This window comes from Tachysurus fulvidraco, chromosome 7 (genome assembly GCF_022655615.1).
Source record: "Tachysurus fulvidraco isolate hzauxx_2018 chromosome 7, HZAU_PFXX_2.0, whole genome shotgun sequence".
NCBI classification, from domain to species: Eukaryota; Metazoa; Chordata; class Actinopteri; order Siluriformes; family Bagridae; genus Tachysurus; species Tachysurus fulvidraco.
The window spans coordinates 4281684-4305400 of NC_062524.1; the positions used below are offsets into that span (position 1 = coordinate 4281684).

Consider the following 23717-nt stretch of genomic DNA (forward strand, 5'->3'; position numbering starts at 1 on the left):
CCTGGTAACCCATAAACAATTCTGAGGAATTTCCTCTCTGTAAACAGACAGGAAATCGTCTCATCTTGCGTGTCGGTTCTGCCGGTGTGTTAACTCGCACCTCTACTAGCTTCACTGACTCATTAGTGACAGCACCAGGCGGCTCTGCTGAGGTAACAGCTTTTTTCAGCTCTATTTGTAGCACATGGTGGGTCAGAGTTCTGAGAAGGGGTTTATTATTAACTTTAGTCTTTGAAACCACAGAAGCACGTCCAGTGAATACACACACACACACACGTATCACACACACCTATCACACACACTGTTGTGCACAGAGAGCGCATGTGGTTTTATCAGCAAACAAGAACATCGTTGAGTTTAAATAAACCTGCTGGGAAAAAACCCTACAAGACTAATAATATACTTGCGAGAAACTTCAGTCTGCTGAAGAACAACAGTGTGTGTGTGCGTGTGTGTGTGTGCGCGCGAACATAAGTGTAACTTCTCCAAATATAGGACTGAAACAAGCGATGAGCTCAAGTACATTACTAGTACATAAATATAAGTGTGTGCGTGTGTGTGTATAAACAGATTACTTCCTGGGCCACTTGGTCTTGGTCAGTGGGTAACACACACTCATACACTCCACAATTCTAACCTGACAATCCTTTAATCGTTTTATTTTTATCCATTTACAGCTACGTTAAAGCCAAGTTAGCTTGATTCCTGTTATGCGTTGCTATGGAAACAACACCTCGTTAGCACGACTGCATGGATTATGAACCCGTCGTTCACGTTACGGCCGGAGTTACAGCCAGTGCTGCTGCCGCTACAGGAAATAAAGCTTCAGATTTGAGAATTTATCTGCACTGCGGTGGAAATGTGTGAAGTTCAGTTTTACTTTCTGCAAACTTCGACGCCGCTTTAATTGTCGAGTGAAAAGTGCGTTGGTGAGATCAGTCTCGGGTGATGTGACGAGTGTGACGGAGGACGTGGAGGAACAAAGTGATTACGCTTTTTTCCTTCATGTCTTTAATGTTTATTTGTCCAGTTAAAACACACACACACACACACACACACACACACACACACACACACACACACACACACACACACACACGGTGAGTCCAGCTTTCTTTCATTCGCCTTTCTGAACACCTCAAAAAAAAAAACACAGGAAGCAGAAATAACCTGATGCTGCACCTCACGTACACTCCAGCCCGAGGAGGACAAGTCGAAAACGCACGACATGCCACAGTCACGCTTTTTAAGCATTTAGCTGAAATGCTTGTGCTGAGACATTAAAATAAACTTCAGCATTTTTAAACCACATGTGCAGCGTGTGTCATTACTACAGACGTGCGAAACAAACCAAGTCCACAACTCTGCAACAAATATATCCTCATTCTTAAAAACGCACAGGAGCATCACATTAAAAACTCATTAAATGTGTGTGAAGGGTTTATTTGAAATATTTGATCATTTTTAAAATAGAAATAGAAAATCAAGCATGAAAATCAAGCATCGGGTTAGTCCAGGCAGGCCACGCAGTAAGCTGCTAATCAGCTGTCCACACGTGGCGCACCAATCCAGCACGACTTCCGTAATTTCCCTCCTTTAAATCCTCGCCTTCGGGCGCACCTATACGCATCGCCGCTGCTGCGATCCAACACCCTCCTCCGTCCCACAACCTGTCGCCGATTAAATTCTTCACGTGTAAAATTCGCACATCGCGCAATTTTGATTCTGAGCTGTAATTGGGGGTCTATTCATTCCCCAGCGCTGCCTCCCCGCCCCGTCCACGCATGCGCACGGACAGGCGCGTGGGAAAATTCTCCCAGAACAGAACCATTCCGCCAACACTCACTGTATGCTCGCTAACTCCCTCCTTTACGAAGTGGTCCTGACCGAACTAAAGAACTAGCTATAAAAGATTACGATGAGAATCTTCCTCGGCTGCGGTGATGTTTAGAAAATTGCAAAAATCATCTAAATTTACATCATGTGTTCATTTTTTTATTCTCTTTGAGAAAACCCCCAGATTTCTGCAGAACTCCAGCTCTGTCCTATGGGTCAATTTATTTACTTGCAAATTTGATTCACGTATCGAATGCTTTTCCCGTCGACGAGTGGATTCGGAGTCAGATGTTTGTCGGTGGTGTTCACCTGGAAGCTTGTGCTTCTGTAGTCTTGAGACATGTTGCTCAATTCACTAAATAAGTGCACTGTGTGGTTTCCCCACTGAGAAAAACAAAACAAAACAAAAAAAAAACATGTGAAGTGAAACACTACAAACTCAGCCACTTCTCATGGTATGGTGTTGTTCAAGAAACGACTTTGTTGCGCAACCTGAGAGCTTCACGCATGAGGGAGGAGGAAATTCCTGCTGGAACCTGCACACACACATCAAGAATAAACCAGAGGGCAAACTGTGTAAACACACACAGGAGTGAAGATCTGTGAGCAGTACGCGTGTGTGTGTGTGCGTGTGTGTGAGCAGTACGTGTGTGGGTGTGTGTGTGTGTGTGTGAGCAGTACGTGTGTGGGTGTGTGTGTGTGTGTGTGTGAGCAGTACGTGTGTAGGTGCGTGTGTGTGTGTGTGTGTGTGAGCAGTACGTGTGTAATTTAATTATAACAGAACCATAAACTTTTACTCTTTCATCATGAGAGCACTCACTTTTACTTTTACTTCCTGTTTCACTAGTATATAGTAATGATGATACCACTATTACCACGAGCATCGCTTTAACTTAAACACTCCATGTTCGTGAACTCCTAATAATTAATATCTTTTTGAGGATCGTTTCAGGATTTAAACCTGAGAGAGAAAACAAAATCGGTTTCTTTAGAGATCCTCAGAAACGTCACCTGGATCTGAAGAACCTGTTTGTTTTATTTATAAACTCGAAACTGCTACATTTTCTATGCAAATGCTGACTCTCTTACGCCCTTAGCGAGATTGCTAAAACCCATAAAACACCCTGTATTTCTCTATAAAGTCTGTATTCAGACAGTTTAACTGCAGGTGTGAACGATAGTAGGGTCGAAACCAAAATAAATGCCACACTGCAACTTACAAAACACCGTAAACGCTCAGAAAAGGAACAGAACGGGACTCATAAAGACTCTTTGTCATGTGTTCATATATAAATGTGGGGAAATTAGAACCCTGGGAAATAATGACACTGGAAAACATAAAGCCAACATAAAGGGAGCGTAGGGACACCGAGGGGAGCGTAGGGACACCGGGGAGTTAGCGTAGGGACACCGAGGAGAGCGTAGGGACACAAAACTACAGAACTACACTTAACTGTTCACTTCTTCACACAAGAAGTGAAAATATCCTGCTTATCTGGGAGTACCTGATATGAACAGCAAGGCATTTTTCAGAATGTAGATGTGAAACTCGACACATTAATGAGGAAACGAGGCACCGAGGCAAAAGAGGGGGACAGAAAGGAGAAAGACAACGAGCTGCCTGAAGGAGCTGTAGACGATTCTGCAGATACGGTTGTGACCGGTTCGGTCTGAGGTCGTCCTTTCTCTCAGGACAAACTCGATGCACACAGATTATATTAGAAACAATCTTTTCTTTGCACCGAAGCTCCAGTTCTCTCGGTGGAACAGACAACTGTGTGTGTCTTCAAACAAACAATTCAACGATTGTCTCGTTTCTGTACAAACACTTGTCATAAAGCCACATGACTGAAAGGTTCCGGTTATATTCATGAGAAAGCGAGGTTTGGTGAGCAGCTACACAACAACATCAGATCGCTATCAGGATGTTTATCTTATAGCTGAGTGACACGAACACACGGCATTCAGCTAGAACACGACGCTGAGTGTTTGAACAGACGTGAAGTGAATCAACGTTAAAGCGAACACCTTTTCTCTCTGAGGCAGTACGACAGCTGAACCAGTAAAAACGACACCCAGCCAGAAACTTTAGCATTTTCACTCAACCGTATCGATCTGTGTCAAGTAAAGGTTCCTCACACAAAATGTAGCTTTGCAAAAAATCCAGATTAAACCCTCCCTGACAAGGCGAGTGGAAGATCTCGACAGGAACACAAGCTAATGTCATGCGATACTTCCTCATTTGTCTTCTCTCCCCCCCCCCCCCCCCCCCAAGTGAATAGCGAAGCAAGTCCTTCTGACTTTCCCCACGTCACATTTACAGTATTCATGCGAATTCTATAAAGAGATTCCAGCTGCTGAAGCTCTGCTTGAGTGATCAGAAGCACGTAGAGGTCTACTGGTGATGCCGAACGATGAATACGACCATTTTATTCACATCCTGTTAAAGAAACGGTCGCCTTCTCCCCAGCCGTATAAATAAACGACGACGTGAAATCGATCGGATTCTGTGTTCTGATCGGTTCGGGTGGTGGTGTTTTATTTTCACCTTTGAAATTAGCGCGAGGTTTATTTATATTGACACGGTTGTTCGAGCACGTTATCGTGATCGCTATGGTAACCGACATGGACGGTCGAACGGCGATGAACAGATTAAGGCACTGATTAACGAGGAAAAGGAGAGGTTTATGTAATATGTTTAGGAAGAGTTTATAGCCTGTGAGACGGTTTGTAAGTTTTCCACCACATGAAAGTCTTCAGGACGGATTTTGGATAAAATCCTACCGATGAGACGTCGTTATTATACAGAAGATGTCGTGGCTTTAATGAACCGGTGAGCATAGTGGCATTTACAGTTTGGCTTTTGTCAGGTCATGTTAACCCCCAGAGCTCACAGCAATCAGCACCGACCTGCTGTGAAGTCTCACACCTCACAGTGACGCTTCTGACTCGACAAAATGAAGCCACCACACTACAAACAGAGGACTTCTGCCTTACAAGTAGGGGTAAGAATGCATGAAGGGTTTAATGAAGTTTGTTGTGGTCGTTCTTGTGGCTGCAAAAACACGACACACCGCTGACTGATGGTCAAGATTTCAACATCTGCTTTAGATTCAACAGAATTTTTGATGAAGCCTGTGATGAGGTCATGCTGAGAGGAACAGCTGCACCATCAGGACAACAGACATGGAGCTGAAGGACAAGCTGTAAAGGGTTTCAGAGAAAAACAGAGAGAGACACAAGGTAAGAGAAATAGTGAAAGAGAAAGATAGATAAAGAAAGAGTATTAGACTGAGAAAAGGACAAATAGAGGGATCGAGACAGACAGACAGACAGAGGACACTAACAAACTTTACGAAACCATTTTGCAGAACAAGCCATCCACTGAATGAACACACACACACACACACACACACACACACACACACACACACACACACACACACACGTATCCATCTGCCTTTGCAGAACAAACCTTCTATTCATTAAAAAAAGCCACAAAAAAAGAAACAAAACAACTTTTCCCCCGAGTCAGCAGTTTCATGGCTCTGCCTTTTCTCTTTTCACCCAAATAATCTGAAGCGGGTCAGTGAAGGTTCCTCCTCTGAACACCAGAGTTTCACCTCTACATCAACCACATCATACACAACACTGAGCACTAATCCACTACTCCAACAGAAGGGGGGGGGGGCAGAGAGGAAAGAGAGAGAGACAGGGGGACAGGGAGATACAGACGGACAGAGAGAGATTAAAAACAAACAGAGAGAGAGGGGGAGAGAAAGAGAGAGAGTGTGAACAGACAGACAGAGAGAGATTAAAAACAAACAGAGAGAGAGGGGGAGAGAAAGAGAGAGAGTGTGTGAGCAGACAGACAGAGAGAGAGAGAGAGAGAGACAGACAGAGAGGGATAGACAGAGAGAGAGAGTGTGAGCAAACAGACAGAGAGAGGGAGAGACAGACAGAGAGAGAGACAGAAAGACAGACAGCGAGACAGACAGAGCAAGACAGACAGAGACAGACAGAGAGAGAAAGAGAGAGAGAGACAGACAGAGCGAGACAGACAGAGCGAGACAGACAGAGCGAGACAGACAGAGCGAGACAGACAGAGCGAGACAGACAGAGCGAGACAGACAGAGCGAGACAGACAGAGCGAGACAGACAGAGCGAGACAGACAGAGCGAGACAGCCACAGCTATAAAGTGTGTTGTGTAGGAAAGCCTGTCTGTCTGATTATTTTCTAGACCTGAGCTCCTGTAAGTTGTTGTGTATGTCCTATACAATCCTGCATGTCCTTACAGAAGAAGAACGACAAAGACCAGAAAACAAAGCCAACATCTTAAACTCCAGCTCCTCATGTGCACCACACAAAGTCTTTGTTTCAGTCAGGTTACAAAAAGGGGAAATGTGATTTGGAAGTCAGACAGAAACCACCGTAATGTGAGACGCTGCTCGGCTCCTGTGATGCTGCACAAAGGCGCCGTTCATTTCCTTACAGCCTGAAAAGTCCTTACGTTTAGAAAGAGACATCAGTTCCATCTAAAGACGCTAAAGACGATGAACTGTTCAACTTCTTCACTCCAGGACCACGAGCTTGTTGTTAAACATAGATGTAACTGACTGGACACGGTGGAGCTGATGGTTAAATGGCAAATATTCTATATTTTTCATGTGTAAAAATAGTTTAAATAAGAAATATTACTCAGATAAAAAAATTAAATAGAAAAAAAAACATGTATTAATGCGACACTACAATTATGATGGAAGTTTGTGAGCAAACCGAGTATCAGAGAAATGCCTCAGAGTCATGAGAAGATTCATCATGTCAGTGTAGAGTTCTCTAAATAATAATAATAATAATAATAATAATAATAATAAATCTGTCCTGGACTGAAATGATGAGCAGTTCAACAGAAACATTTCTAAACTCTCAGATCACTGAGTGACTCAAATCACTTCTTCTAAACAAGAAGTTCAGCTCAAGTTCTTCTCACTTCTTTTTTCTCAATGCACTGAGTTTGTTTTAATCCTTATCAGGAAGGTATCGTTTAATACCGAGTAATGTCTGGGTTTAATACCGAGTAACGTCGGGGGTTTAATACCGAGTAACGTCGGGGGTTTAATAGCGAGTAACGTCGGGGGTTTAATACCGAGTAACGTCGGGGGTTTAATACCGAGTAACGTCGGGGGTTTAATAGCGAATTACGTCGGGGGTTTAATAGCGAATAATGTCGGGGGTTTAATACCAAATAATGTCAAGGTTTAATACCAAATAATGTCGGGGGTTTAATACCAAATAATGTCGGGGTTTAATACCAAATAATGTCAGGGGTTTAATACCAAATAATGTCGGGGTTTAATACCAAATAATGTCGGGGGTTTAATACCAAATAATGTCAGGGGTTTAATACCAAATAATGTCGGGGTTTAATACCAAATAATGTCGGGGTTTAATACCAAATAAATGTCAGGGGTTTAATACCAAATAATGTCGGGGTTTAATACCAAATAATGTCGGGGTTTAATACCAAATAAATGTCAGGGGTTTAATACCAAATAATGTCGGGGTTTAATACCAAATAATGTCGGCGGTTTAATACCAAATAATGTCGGGGTTTAATACCGAATAATTTAATAGCAAATTACGTCGGGTTTGTTCCTTCAAGACAACATCTGTGATTTAAATATTGATGCATGAAACCTGGGTTTAGTGAAGCTGTAACTGATCTGATAGCCAGAATCACCACCAGGACATGAGCAGCACACACACACACACACACACACACACACACACACCAGATTTTGTACATCATGTGACAGATAATCACAACAGGATTGTGCAACCATCTAGAAAACAAACATGTATCTTGTGAGTTTGTGTGTGAGTTTTATTAGTCCCGTCTCTCATACAGAGCACGCACGCACACACACACACACACACACACACACACACACACACACACACACACACACACACACACACACACACACACACACACACACACACACACAAGTCATGTAAAGTACCCGGGATGAAACGGCTGTAGTCACAGCAGGCGGACGTTAACGCTGCGGTTCACAGAATCATCATAAAGCAGGTGTGAAAACACAGAGGCTGAAATCGTTCATGAATGAAACAGAAGGCTGGCTTTGGTTCTGCTACATTTGTTAAAACAAACCTATTAAAAACACCACCTTTAAATTCATCTGAAACAAACCGACTGACTGACTTTGACCTTCCAAATAGGACGAAGATGATGGCGATGATGATGAAGAACAGGTCAGGACAGGTCACATGACTTTATTGTGCTGTTCACATTCCCAGTTCAACACTTAATGACTGATTAATTAAAGAAACGCGGGGGGGAAAAAACGACTTACCGAGAGGAAAGGTGACACGAGGGATGATGTGAGGATGACATCTGTTGCTGCTGAGGAGGAGGAGGATGATGATGAAGAAGAGGGAAACGGTGAGGGACCGCTGCTGTATCGATGCCATCGTGGCTGCAGGTGGATGAGGACGAGGCAGACGGTAGGTGTGCACTATCTGAGAGCGTTCGGCTCAGTGCCTCCGCTTCCTTCTGCGTCTGTCCAATACGAGCCGGAGCGCCGCTTGCACAACCCACAGGAAGTCATGTCATCTGTTACAGGAACACAAGAAACTTAGTTTATTACACAAATAGGGAGAGAAGCAAGTCGTTTCCTTCTGTCTGCAGCTCGCTTCCTCTTTTGAGTGTTAACTGAAACGCTGGGCTCTTGAAGCCGGCTGCATCTTAAAGTCTCAACCGTTCACGTTAATGTCAGGCAGAAATCAGTGCAGAAATACGGAAGCAATTCACAAGTGTGTGTGTAGAAGATCTAGTGAAGGGGAAAAACGTCCCAGAAGGAAAGCCTACATCGGTCTACATCGCCGTAGAACGCTGAGGTAAAATACTAAACAAAACAAAGTAAAAACGCAGCAGTGACAGAAACCTCAACTCTCAGTGATGCAGTAGACTTAGTGAAAAAATAGTGACGTGACGTACGGCTAAGTTCGGTGACCCAGACTCAGAATTCGCTCTCTGCATTTAACCCATCCAAAGTGCACACACACACCGTGAACACACACACACACACACACACACACACACACAGTGAACACACACACACACACCGTGAACACACACACACCGTGAACACACACACACACACAGTGAACACACACACACACACAGTGAACACACACACACCATTTATGCTGCGGTGCCCGGGGAGCAGTTGGGGGGATTCGGTGCCTTGCTCAAGGGCACCTCAGTCATGGCCGGCCCGAGACTCGAACCCACAACCTTCGGGTTACAAGTCAGACTCTCTAACCATTAGGCCACGACTTCATCACCACCACCACCACCTTCATCACCAACATCCTCACCACCTTCATCTTCCTCACCATCGCCTTTATCATCAACATCACCAGAACCAGAACCTTCAATCACCTCATCACCACCACCACCTTCTTCACTAACATCCTCACCACCTTCATCTTCCTCACCATCACATCACCACCATCACCAGAACCGTAACCTTCATCACCACCTTCATTGCCACCATCAAAATCACCTTCATTACCATCACCTTCACCACCATCATCATCATGATCCTCACCACCATCATCATCCTACTGACCATCATGATCCTCACCAGCATCACAGCCCAAAGTGCTTTACTCCTGCTTTATCTGCACCCCACAGTAGATCCTAGAGACATGTAGTGAAGCAGAGCTCACACACCACATGATGGACTTTAGTCCAAGATTCCAAGCTTTTCCAGAACCTTCTGTTTAACAAGCTCAACTGTTCCTTCAGGAGGAAACACCCTAAAAGCGAATGCGTCAGAAACACGGCAGCGGAGTTAAGAGGATTGTGGAGGAAGAGTCTGATTTACACACCAGAAAAAGAAGTTCTGTTGTTTTATCCCCAAAACACCTCGGCGTTGTCCTACAGCTTTAATCACCACAAACTGTGCTGTCACATTTTCCCATGGCAACGATTTTTGTTTACATCATTTAACAATAACATTTGTTCCTTTTTTACTTGTTAGAAAATATGATTTTTTTTTAACTTTAGCAACTTATTAATTTTTTTTTGTTTTTCCTTTTTTTTGTTATTTACATCGAACGCTGTGAAAGGTGCAGGAAACCTCGGTCTCTTCAGACTACAGCTGCGACTAGCTGGCGACCGGCCGCGGAACAAAGAACAACATTTTTAAGAAATGAAAATGTGTGTGTCTGTGTGTGTGTGTGTGCTTTCTAAAAACTCCTCTGAACTTTTTCCACCTCATCTCTCGCTGATCATTTTTCCCACAGCACCAGAGTCTCTCAGGACTGGTCCAGCTCTGTGTTTGCGGTTCACGACTCCTGATTTCTGAAGCCAAAAAGAAGAAACAAAAAACCCACAAAAAAAACCCACACCTGACTGTCAGGTTCGAGAGGTTTTAGAGGATTTATAATAAAAAATAAAACAGAAAATGAACACACACAGGACACACACACACACAAACACACACACACACACGCACAAACACACACACACACACACACACACGCGCGCACAGACACACACACGACACAGGACAAAGACACAGACAAACACACACACACACGCACAGACACACAGACGACACAGGACACAGACAAACACACACACACACACACACACAGAGGTGCTTTATTCCTCTTCCACCACAGTGAACATAATTTTTTTTGTTCTGACGCTTTTCATCCATTTATATTTAATGTCACGGAAGGTCTACAAAACGACTTCGCTCCTGTTTTCACAAAAAAAAAATCATCATCTTGTCATGTTACCATAGAAACCGCAAAGTGTAAACTCCTGAAAACGAATAAAAACTCCTTCAGTGTTACCAAGCACTTACAGCGGAGACTCCTTCCGAAGACGTACAATAAACACCGTCTTACAGAAAACGTCAAAATATCTAGACTGATTTTTGTTTTTAAATCTTCTGCGAGCTGTTACTATAGAAACGCTAACGTATCAGAACAAGTGCTTTGATATAAACCTGAGGGAGTCTTGACTTTACCTTCTGTGTGGGCTTCCTCGGGGATCTCGGATTCAAAAGCATCGTGAGTCACATCGTGAAATTTGCACATGTGATGAACTGTAAATAAATCTGTTCTCGTAAAGGCATTCATCTATTTGTTCAGACACAAAGATTGTTTGCTCAACAGAAGAAAAAAAAATCCATGTGTTTGCCCAGAATTACAGCACTCTCAACAAATGACTCATGAATCACTTCATGAATTTGACACGAGTCACTTCAGAATCACAAGACTCAAATTGGTGAATCCTGTGGCTGCATTTACACGTACACACACACGCACATACATATACACACACACGCACATACATATACACACACACGCACATACATATACACACACACGCACATACATATACACACACGCACATACATATACACACACGCACACACATATACACACACGCACACACATATACACACACACACACACACACATATACACACACACACACACACATATACACATCGGTCTCCAATGGCAGCTCTGACGCGTGGCTCACTCCTGTTAACTCACTCCTCCTAATTATCCTGAAGGTTTCTATAGTAGCAGCTCGTTCGTGGCGAGACTCTATAGGATAGAACGACAAACTACCAATAAAGAGATAAAAATATTTTAAAAATGATAAATTTACTATTTAAAGGAAAGTGCATGCTTTTCACCGTGAATGGAAGGAGTCTTTGGAGTCAGCGCTTCCTAACAGACAAGATTGTACCTTTTGCGTACCCTTTGTGTCTTCAAGACAGAAAACAACAGAGAGTCTCGTGAACTGTTCTATCACTTTTTTTCCTTTTACTTTATTTTGCCATGTTGCAAACACGTCAACAAGTTTTACAGCCTTCAGCATGAGGAGCTAACGAGCCTGGATTCCACACCATGATCATGTGTTCAGCTCTGTACAAAGACACAGCTCACGTCGTTTAGCCAGTGCTCACAAGCCTGGGCACGCTCGACACGCACCGCGTCCGCGCGCTGTTATTTAGCGCACAGCTGTAATCTGCCTGTGGGACAGAACAAGGCTCTACAAGCTGACTGTACGCTAAAGAAAACATGCAGGAACCAGCTCTATCCTGTAATAACAGCTGTACATCCCTCTAGTCTTCAGTCATAACACAGTGAAAAACTCCTACCTGAGTGAGGAGCATGTCCAGGAGGAACGCTGTGGGGGACAAAACCTGTGGTAACGTCTCTCTGAGCTTATAGATCAGTGTGTGTGTGTGAGAAGACTATAAAATACCATCCAGATATCCTGACACACACACACACACACACACAATTAGGTGTAGGTGTGTTTACCAAGAACAGGAAAATCACTCCGATCAGGACTGACTAGCACTGAAGGCTGTTTATTTCTTCAGCAGCTGTTGGTGTCGGTGTCTAATGAAGACGAACAACTCGAACTGTCACGCCACTTCACAAAGCCATTGTCTAGTGTGTGTACTACATAAAGCTCACTGACAATACAAAGACGCTGTGACACGAGGCTGTGTCACGTTGTAACTTTGATACCCTACATTTAGCTGCTCGTCTCTTTAAATGCTCACCAGTTTACCAGTTTACACGCTCCCCAGTTTACCAGTGCACCAGTGTACACTCTCCCCAGTTTACCAGTGCACAAGTGTACACTCTCCCCAGTTTACCAGTGCACAAGTGCACCTTCTCCCCAGTTTACCAGTGCACAAGTGCACCTTCTCCCCAGTTTACCAGTGCACATTCTCCCCAGTTTACCAGTGCACCTTCTCCCCAGTTTACCAGTGCACCAGTGTACACGCTCCCCAGTGCACCAGTGTACACGCTCCCCAGTGCACCAGTGTACACGCTCCCCAGTGCACCAGTGTACACGCTCCCCAGTGCACCAGTGTACACGCTCCCCAGTGCACCAGTGTACACGCTCCCCAGTGCACCAGTGTACATTCTCCCCAGTTTACCAGTGCACACGCTCCCCAGTTTACCAGTGCACCAGTGTACACGCTCCCCAGTTTACCAGTGCACCAGTTTACCAGTGCACCAGTGTACACGCTCCCCAGTTTACCAGTGCACCAGTTTACCAGTGCACCAGTGTACACGCTCCCCAGTTTACCAGTGTACACGCTCCCCAGTTTACCAGTGGACCAGTGTACACGCTCCCCAGTTTACCAGTGTACCAGTGCACCAGTGTACACGCTCCCCAGTTTACCAGTGTACCAGTGCACCAGTGTACACGCTCCCCAGTTTACCAGTGTACCAGTGCACCAGTGTACACGCTCCCCAGTTTACCAGTGTACCAGTGCACCAGTGTACACGCTCCCCAGTTTACCAGTGTACCAGTGCACCAGTGTACACGCTCCCCAGTTTACCAGTGCACCAGTGTACACGCTCCCCAGTTTACCAGTGTACACGCTCCCCAGTGTACACGCTCCCCAGTGTACACGCTCCCCAGTGTACCAGTGTACACGCTCCCCAGTTTACCAGTGTACACGCTCCCCAGTGTACACGCTCCCCAGTGTACACGCTCCCCAGTGTACACGCTCCCCAGTGTACACGCTCCCCAGTGTACACGCTCCCCAGTGTACACGCTCCCCAGTGTACACGCTCCCCAGTTTACCAGTGTACACGCTCCCCAGTTTACCAGTGTACACGCTCCCCAGTTTACCAGTGTACACGCTCCCCAGTTTACCAGTGTACACGCTCCCCAGTGTACACGCTCCCCAGTTTACCAGTGCACCAGTGTACACGCTCCCCAGTTTACCAGTGCACCAGTGTAAACCAGTGCACCAGTGTAAACCAGTGCAAACCAGTGTAAACTCAGCAACTCTTTGGCATCTGAACGCCTCCATATTTCCCAAAAAGAAAAAAAGAAAGAAAAAAGTGGCCAACGTCAACAAACTCGTCGCCTGGGGACACATTAGATCATCAGGCGTTCCAGGACAAATCTGATTTATAGCTGTTTTGGACGTCAGGCAACACACAGTCCAAGATTTTGAGTCGTGACCGGTTTCTTAATCAGAGGAAAAGACTCTGCTACCTGTTCCGTGCGAGCACACAAGCTGTGGGAGGTGCTGATCCGAGCGGGAGCCGGACGAGAGACTCACGGTACAGCAACCAGAGACAATATGAGGAGTTATTCTGGATTTTGTATGACACAATACAGCGAGACAAAACCCACCAGCATGAGATCGTAATAAATGGTGTGATACAAAACCAAACGCTTACTTGATATAGAAACAAGTGTATTTATTTATGAAATCTAAGCTACATGCCTCTCTGTTCGGTTCTCTCTTGCACGAATGAAGCTTCATCGGTAGCATTGAACATATTCAGAAAGTCTAACTGACAGAATATCTTTTCATTTGGAATATTTACGTAATACGATGTTCATGAAATTGCACCGTTCTCACTGATGCAGCAGAGCTTTATTATGTGTCCCGCTCGTGGTCTCGTACATGTCTCACCAGCCGAGTCCTGCACTGCATTCTGGGACCTGACGTTAGCTCCAAACTGTCGCAGAGAAGTGTCGAGTCTGGACATTGAGTAAGGTTTACGCTGCTACTGCGAAGTGTGTTGAACTATAAACATCCTTTAGGTGACATCCTTCTTTTTTCTCTTTCCTCCACACGCAGTGTTTACTGTGAACACACACCTACTAGGACTTATTTGTGGATGTGTGAAAGTTCCAGTTTGGAAAATTTCCAAAACGATGCAGGTTTTCTTCCAAAACGGGTCGTGTGACATCACAACACACGTTCGGCCGAATCGTTGCCTCTTACGTGTGCGGAACATTCCAGTTCCCATGGTTTATTCAGATGGTTTTGTTAGAATGAAAATCCATGCACCTCGGTGACTTTCAGAGAGACGGGAAGACGTCACCGTGGCAGGCCTGATCGTCTCGTCTTGTGGATGGTTTTGCTTTGACACACAGCTCCAGGCAATAAGTTCACTTACACACGTACACCAAAACACATGCAGCGCTAACCGACGGCAACGAACAGCTAAATCTGTGATAGTGACGCTCTTCTACTTTAGTGCGAAGTGAAGAAATTCTGAATCTACAGGATTACACGCAGTGGTATTTAGTTTACAGATGTTTGGAGGGGACTCTTTTGTTAAAGCAGCTGGAAACCGAGTCAGTAAAAGATAAACGCAGCAACCGACCAGATCAGAGGAGAGTGGAGTAGAGTAAACCCCAAGAGCAACAGCAACAGGATGTGGTAACTCAGTGGTTAAGGTGTTGGGCTACTGATCGGAAGGTCATGGGTTCGAACCACAGGTCCACCAAGCTGTCACTGCTAGCTCCCTGAGCAAGGCCCTTAACCCTCAGTTGTAAGTCACTCTGGATAAGGGTGTCTGCTAAATGCCGTAAATGTAAACAGCAAGGACCTGCTGACTTCTCACAGAAGCAGCACAATAAAGCCCACACCGAATAAGACAGAGTTTAAGTGCTCGACACTTTACCGTGTGAGAAACCTGAAGGCAGAGAGAGCCGTTAGTAAAATGGGGTGTGACGGGTGTTTTCACTTTGAGGCACTGCCCTTGTCTTCCAGCGCTCTTTCAATGATCATGACTCACTGCCAAAGTGAAGATCAGTACTTGAAAATACTGCGTTAAGCAAATCTCTAACAGTTACGCAGACATGCTGTTTATTTGCATCATGTCTCTTTAAAAAAAAAAAAAAAAAAAAAAAAAAACCACCACACAACATACCACCTTCTCCACTGCTTAATAATTAACCCCAAACCCCTCATGCGGACCACATTCTCACACTTATTAAACCCATTCGCCAACTAAATCCTCACAGCAACCAAACTCTCACTGACTAAACCCTCACAATTTTTAATCTCACATAACAACCAAAATCTCGTGTTGACTAAACCCATGTGCGACCGAACTACCTTGTCACCAATAAAAAAAATAAATCCTTCGTGTCGATCAAAGCATCAATGAGCAAATCACTAAGTCCTTCCATAAAGATGAAGCCATCACACAGACCACACCAGCCAAACAATAACACTAACTAATCCCTCACAAACACCAGCCAAACCCACATAGTGACAAACCAATCCCTCAGTCTAACTAATCCCTCATGCAGACCAAACCCCTGACATTCGATCTGTATTAGTGGGCCAAACCCACACACTTCCTAAACCCACACACTGACCAAATCCTTGTCAGATGGTAGCTGATAAAGTCCTCAGAAGAGCTGTAATGAAATGTAATTGTAAACAGTAATCAAGTTGTGTTATCAAGACTAGTTTTTCCTTTTTCTACTTTTTTCTCCTGAGATTTTTGACTAACGCCTAATGCGCTGTTCGGCGTAATCAGCTGAAACGCAGCCAAGATTTCAGCCGAAGGGAACATGAAGTACTATGAAGACCATAAACACACTAATGGGGACATCTCCATATGAAGTGTTTTCCATTTACACAAGTCTCTGAGGAGATTACACAGGTCATCTATGCAAGAGAGCGTGAGAGAGACAGAGAGAGAGAGAGAGAGAGAGAGAGAGAGAGAGAGAGAGAGAGAGAGAGAGGGAGGCTTGAGGGTCAAGAGAGGAAAGTAAATGCCTCTGCAAGGGAGGGGCAGAAAAAAAAATAATCTGTCCTCTGAAAAATCTCTCTCCATTTCACATGAACATGCAAGGATTCACTACAGCTGGGCCTTTAAGTTGGGGGGAAGAGAGGGGGAAGGGGCAGGATCCTGAGGTTTGGGACGCGCCCCAACTCCAACTGCACTCCAACGGAATCTAAAAATCAAAGCAAGAACCCAGGCGTGTTATGTGATGAATTGCATGAGGAACAAGGTCCAAAACAAAACATGTGCAAACAGAATAGTTTGGCCACTCTGACAACACATAAAATGAGGAAAGGATAAAAACACAGAGGAAATGCCGAGCCCTGGATATGAGTCAGTGATGTTCATAAGAGCGTCGATCACAGCTGGGTCACGGCGAGTCATGAGTAATGTTTTTACACAACATCCTGCGCATGTTCATCACACTCAGTACAGCTCACCTTTTCCACTCATGTGCTACATATACATCATGAGCTTAACCTCCAGGATACATCAGAAGGTCTGGGTTTCTTCCTCACTCACACTCCTCCACACACACACACACACACACACACACACACACACACACTCCCTGTTACCTTCTTACGTCACTCACAAATATCTTAAACAATTTCCTCTAAACTTCAGGACAAATTTCTCTGCTCAAGTAAAAACCCAAACTTTAACTAGATGTATTCATCTGAATTATACAACCAAAAGTATGTGCACCCCATCACAGCCATGGGACCTTGTTTTAGATCCCATTAAAAAAAATGAGCTGCTCTCTTCTCTTCTAAGAAGGAGTTAGACTACTGACTGGATGGTTGCAAGTTTTAGTGCAGGGTCCACCAAGCGGACACTGCTGGGCCCCTGAGCAAGGTCCTTATATCGCAGTTACTCAGTTGTATAAAATGAGAAAAAAGTAAGTCACTCTGCATAAGGACGTCTGCCAAATACAGAAAACACGCTGCCAAATTCCTGCATTATATAAGACTTATTCAATGTTGCAGCGATAACAACAACTACTCCACTTCATCACACCGCTCCGTCACTGAATGCTTTTCTAAACCACCACATCCTGTACATCAGTGTCAAAGGTTTCAGTCGTACATAGTTGATGCTAATTGTTGTTTTGATGTCACAGTTCTGTCTGTAAACCAAGGTCAAGCAGGTCTTTCTTGAAAAGAGATTTATTCCTCAATGGAACTGAACTAGTTGAACAAAAGGCAACTAACAAAGCTTTAAACCTCTCCTTCTCCTTTACAGGAGACATTGTGTCTTTTCTAATAGGGGGTGTGAACAGCAGTACTTACCTTCAGCTGCCTTGGCACAAGTCTCTCAATTACACTCTCTATTCACCGGAGTATTACCTCCGCACGAAGGGTTTATCAGGCCAGCGGCTGCACCACAATCTAAACCAAACCCACGACCTGTTCTGACGCTCTTCATCAGAAATTAAGCTTTTAATGCTTTCCATTTGAGATGGTGCTGACAAAAACTAACACTCCATGACACACACATCCAGCTCCGCCTTGTCTGAGATCTTTTAATCTGTAAACACGTCCGTGCAAGTGGGTGACGTGACACGGAGTACGGCACTTAAAAGGGAAAAACGATAGGTAAAGAAAAATTTCTACACCAACTCATATATGAACCTACGCATGACGCATGTAAAGATATCTTTACAAAAATCTATGAATATGCACGAATATGCAAATTAGAGGTTTCTCCAAATAGTTGTGCACTCAAGGGCATGCTGGGGTAAGAAAACAAGCCATGTCGAGAAGCTGTGCTACAGCCTACACAAACACAAAGACAAAACATTCATTATTTATTAACAAGCACTTTTTAAGCATTATTATTTTGTTACTTTTTTTTGCATTACAAATAGTCACTCGGACCTTCTGGCCAATCTGATTAAAAAAATTTAACAGTGCTGTGGTATATATTATTGTATAATATAGTGTATGATTATATAGCCTATGGTTCGGCGAGTTTATACAGTGACCCTATAAAAAGCAGCTCATATACAACGTGTCCTGAATCGCAAGAGAAATTCTCTGCAAACAAAGAAATAAGTGACCTTTGCGATTCGAGACGTGTAAACAAATAAAACCAAAACGCTATGATTACAATCGGATCATGCCATAAAAAAAAGTTATTTCCTGCTATGTTATGACGAATATAAAGATAAATCTTTCAACACCAGACTAACTTACAAATCACTTCTGCTTGTAAATACGTTGCTGTGAAACTGGAAAGTGTGAACACCATCTTTTCTCCTGAAGACCTGAAAACCTGCCGACACCTTCGTCGCTCCATAAACACACAATATATAAGAGCAAACTCCTCAATCCTGAAAAGTTTTAACCGTATGACCTAATGATGATGGAGAACCGACACTGAAGACTCAAAATAATAACCCACATCAACAGTTTTGTGTGTTTTTTTATGTTTATATGATGAATCCCTCATACAGGTCCCTGTGTGGAAGCTTTTAAACGGTGTAACTCTGTCTCTATATACACACTTTTAACAAAATATATATCTTTTCATGCTTAGTTTACAATGTTATCCTTTTTACAGAAAACCTGTATAGTATAGTATAATATAATATAGTATTGTATAGTATAGTACCAATAACCTGTCACGTGCCTAACGTAAAACAACTAACGATATAGATTGTGAGGTAAAACCTCCTGACCAATCAGAATCGAGAATCCAGTTCAGTTACAAAAAAGTACTAATTTACGAATTAAAACTCAAGCTACACGTTCATAACATAATCTACACTTACACGAACATTAACAACCGTATTTGTAGATATACAGCAACAACATATATATTCTTTATATAGTTTCAAACAGAAGTTAGCCAGTTAGCTATAACGATTTAATCAGGTGTTTGACCGTTACACACAAAAAAAAACTGCTCGCGCACGCGCTCATGCACGCGCACGCTGCAGTGTCAACAGTGCAAGAGGGGGGAAAAATACTTTCGTTTATTTATTTATATACATATATATTTTTGCATCACGTTATTAAAAGCGCGTGTAACCTTTTTTTAAACGCACTCACGCGTCCATGCGTTGCTCTCCACCTTGTTTTGGCATCCCAGAATGTTTATAACGTCACTCCACCGTGGCCCAGTCAAGTCCTTTATGTTAAAGAAACGTCCCCTTAGAGGAAAAAGGCAACACGGAGCCTCTACCTGCACCTACGGGGTGATAAAACGTCCGATCTTCGCCGTTTTAAGTGGCTTTCGGTGCTTTCTCGTAGCCGTAAAGCGGTCATGCTGCCTGTCGCACCCACGCTGTTATGGATACAGGGAGAAGGAGGAGGGAATAAGGGGGCGGGGCGTGTCTCAATCCACAAGCCCTAGATAGTGAACACTAAGTAGGGCACAATGGTTGTAATGAAACAGTCTACTCAATGCACAGCTTATTTCCCCTGATAGGAGCTTTTGATGTAAATAAATAAGTAATTTTCGGCACAAATTACATCCTCTTGATTCATTAGAATTTATTTATTTATTTCATGACAATTTTATTGACAATGACACTTTTATTAAATGACCTCATATTCTCCTATCAGATGTAGTAGATATTTTGGCAGAAAATGCATGAGGGAAAAAACCCACAACCTCTGAAATGGAACTGTTTCTTTCCAACAAGCAACAAGCCATCAGACTCCTTAATAACTGAACTGTACTGAGCACAACACACACACACGCACATCTACTGTATGGACTGCACAGACCTACACCAAATACACACACTTCCAGTATATATCCATCAATCTGTTTACATGCTGTTTTTGTCTAACATTTCAGTTGATTGCTGTTTTGCACAATACTTTATAATATCTCAGGTAACTAACATACAGTATTTACACTGGTCGGTGCTGTTTATGTTTATTGCCTTTTGTGTATTGTCTTTTTTGTATTGTCTTGTAATTTTGTGTGTCCACTGTCTTTTGTCCCACACTGTCTTTTCTGTCTTGTTTGTCTTGTCCTGCATTGTCTTTTCTGTCTTGTTTGTCTTGTCCTGCACTGTCTTTTCTGTCTTGTTTGTCTTGTCCTGCACTGTCTTTCTGTCTTTTGTCCTGCACTGTCTTGTTTGTCTTGTCCTGCACTCTTCGCACCAGGTTACACAGATGCACTTTATGTATCTAGGACTACTTACTAAGTCCTTAGCCCTGTCTTTGTGTTATGAAGCACCATGGTCCTGGAGAAACCTTGTCTCATTTCACTGTGTACTGCAACAGCTATATATGGTTGAAATGACAATAAAAGCTTCTTGACTTGAAAGCCCAGTGGTGTGGTCATTTAACTCCTAGTAACCCTCCATCATCCATCTTGCCCAATTTCTGACATAAACAAACATGACATCACAAAAATATGGTGTTGCATTTCAGCTGTAAATGAGGCGCCGTGGTTTTATTTGCCATGTAGCTTCTGAGTTGTGAAAAGATGTTTTAACCACTAACGTATTAAGATTTTTTTTTTATGAGCAGTGATGAACAAGACATTGCTTATGAGTAATGATGAACAAGACAACAAGACATTTACACACGCATGCAAAATACGTTTGCTCATGAGGAAGAAATGATTCATGTATGATTCATGTGTTTAAATAAAAAAATCATCATGGAACTTTAATCTCAGCCTCAGTCCCAGTTTGCATCATTGAGGTCTTTGTCATATTTTTTTAATCAACAGCAACCAAAATTCTCAACGTAACATAACATTTTTCTTTATCATGTAACATTAAATAGCTAGCTTAATAGCTTAACTAGCTTCAATCAGTCAAGTCAATAAGCTTTTATTGTCACTTCAATCATGATGTAGTACAGCATTTAACCAGGACCAAGGTGCTACATAAAACAAACACAGAGTTAAGGACTTAAAGTAAACTAGTGCAAACAGTGCAAGACAAAAACAAAAGTGCAGACAGACAATATGAAAGACGCAGGTTCTACATGTTAGCGTTTCTCTAGATCGCCTCATCCTGTAATCTCAAAGTCGTTGTGTCTGTGGTGATAAAATTAGACCTTAACGACAATCAATTTCATTCGAATGAATTGTTAAAAAGTCATAGATTTGAGTGTTCATGTGTGTTAAGTACAGACAGCTAGTGAACTAATGTAGCCATTTGGCCGTTAGCTGATGTTAACAAGCTGAAAGATCGATATTTTATTTACACAGGAGATAAGCCTATGAGCCTATAAAAATGCTAATGTATTTTGAACACCCTGAAATCTCATAGCAACGGGAGAATATTTTGCAACTGTAAATGTTTCTTAACATGTCTAGACAAACACGGGTTTGTCCTCCTTTGAGGTCTGAGTAACTTTCTGGGAATAAAAAGAGGTGTGTGTGATGAAATTACAGACACGGATATGATATGTCATTATGTTATAATAGAGATCTCTAAAGAAAAACGAAAGATGAAAAGTGAACTAGAAAATACAGATATATTATTTTAAAAAACAAGAAAAAATAACATCATCCTACACATCTCTGGAACTGTCCTGGATCAGGATGAGCAAAGTTTTCTTTTTAAAATATAGTTTAAAGGTATCAAGTAGTGCACATGTGATACAGTGCGTATCTTGCATACTTAAATAAATGTAAATACTTAAATAAATGTATATAAATTTACTCTTAATTTAATCCTAGTTTAGTGTGAACTTGCTAAGCGTGTGAGAAACAGCTAACACGCTCAGCAAGTTCACACTAAAGTAGGATTAAATTAAGAGTAAATAATGTTTTGTTCTATCTAACATGAGGTACCGTAGAGTAATTAAGCACCGTAGTGTAAAACATTCAAATTTAAGACTTGAATACAAATGTTACGATGCACTAGATTCCTTTATGCTAATGCTCTTGTATGCTAATACTTTTAAACCGTGTATTGAGGCAAAAATACAAAATTAATAAACGTTTATTTGTACCAAAGACGTTTTGGAGTTAAGTTCAATGAATATGTCGTATTTATTTTTATTGTTGTTTTTTACTATCCTGTGTTTTGTGTGTAATGTTTACACTTTGTGTTGGATATTCTCGCTAGCTAACGGCTAACAGGCTGCAATTAGCTGACGTACACAAGTGTAACTTGGCATGTAAATTACCTGTGAATAATGTTGTAATATTTATATCCTTTGCACTTGTGACATCTAGTGGTAGTTAGAGGAAGAGTTTAAATATGTCTGACTTAAAAATATCCATAGAGGACTGGCTGTAGTTAATTAACCATTTCTGCCCAATCAATATAGAGAATTGATCAGCGCTGGTGTTCAATATTTTGTGGTTTAATCATCAAAAATAACAAAGTGTAGTGATTTACAGGTTATTTTTGCATTCTGCTTTTATGAGTCTGTTAGTTGAGTCTATCAAAGGAAACACACACACACACACACACACACACACACACACACACACACACACACACACACACACACACACACACACACACACACACACACACACATACACAGGCATTCACACCTAGACACATCTTTTGACATGTTTTTCGAGGTGTGATGAAACACATAAACACAAAATGTAACAAAGTGTAGTGATTTCAGGTTATTTTTGGATTCTGCTCGAGGTGTGATGAAACACACACACACACACACACACACACACACACACACACACACATACACACACAAACACACACAAACACACGCACACGCACACACACACACGCACATACACACAGGCATTCACACTTAGTCACATCTTAATGTTTCCATTCTATTTATTGACATGTTTTTGGGAGGTGTGAGGACACACACACACACACACACACACACACACACACACACACACACACACACACACACACACACACACACACACACACACACACACACACACACACACACACACACACACACACACACACACACACAAAGCCACCTTGGCTAACATGGCTAATCACCAGTTTATAACCAGTATATGATTACGGTATTATAAATCATTAGAATGCTAACTTACCGGTTTCATTCAGTCAGAAAGTTTTGATTTCAGCTCTCGGTTGGTGCTAAGATAAAGCCACATACAGTACAACTATATCAGCTTCATTCAAAGTCCATCCATATAAAAAAAACACTAATAATAATAATAATAATAATAATAATAATAGTAATAATAATAAAGCTGCATGCATATAGCTGTACAGATTTATTATAATAAAATAATGTACATGTCTTTCAGTTTTCTCTCGAGCAAGCTGGCTAACATACGGTGACTGCAGTGC

General features: G+C 42.5%; 1 protein-coding gene and 1 long non-coding RNA gene across 6 annotated transcripts in view; one reads left to right on the plus strand and one right to left on the minus strand.

Annotated features, from left to right (window-relative positions):
• sema4ab (sema domain, immunoglobulin domain (Ig), transmembrane domain (TM) and short cytoplasmic domain, (semaphorin) 4Ab) overlaps positions 1-19782 on the minus strand; it is a 33081-nt gene extending 13299 nt beyond the window's left edge. For 2 of the 5 annotated variants that reach the window (XM_047815995.1, XM_047815992.1), the window contains exons 1-2: positions 19531-19782; positions 8215-8474 (exon numbers count right to left, since the gene is read on the minus strand). In XM_047815995.1, the coding sequence (XP_047671951.1) occupies positions 8215-8332 (118 nt within the window). In that variant the 5' untranslated portion in view covers positions 8333-8474; positions 19531-19782. Of the gene's footprint in view, positions 1-8214; positions 8475-17766; positions 17919-19510 lie in introns of those variants that run through there. The other 3 variants (XM_027177863.2, XM_047815993.1, XM_047815994.1) reach the window with 3 other exon arrangements.
• Positions 29-842, plus strand: LOC113662772. The gene is made up of 2 exons (XR_003445328.2): positions 29-152; positions 678-842. It is a non-coding gene; the product is annotated as an uncharacterized LOC113662772 (long non-coding RNA).
• Positions 19783-23717: the final 3935 nt, after the last annotated feature.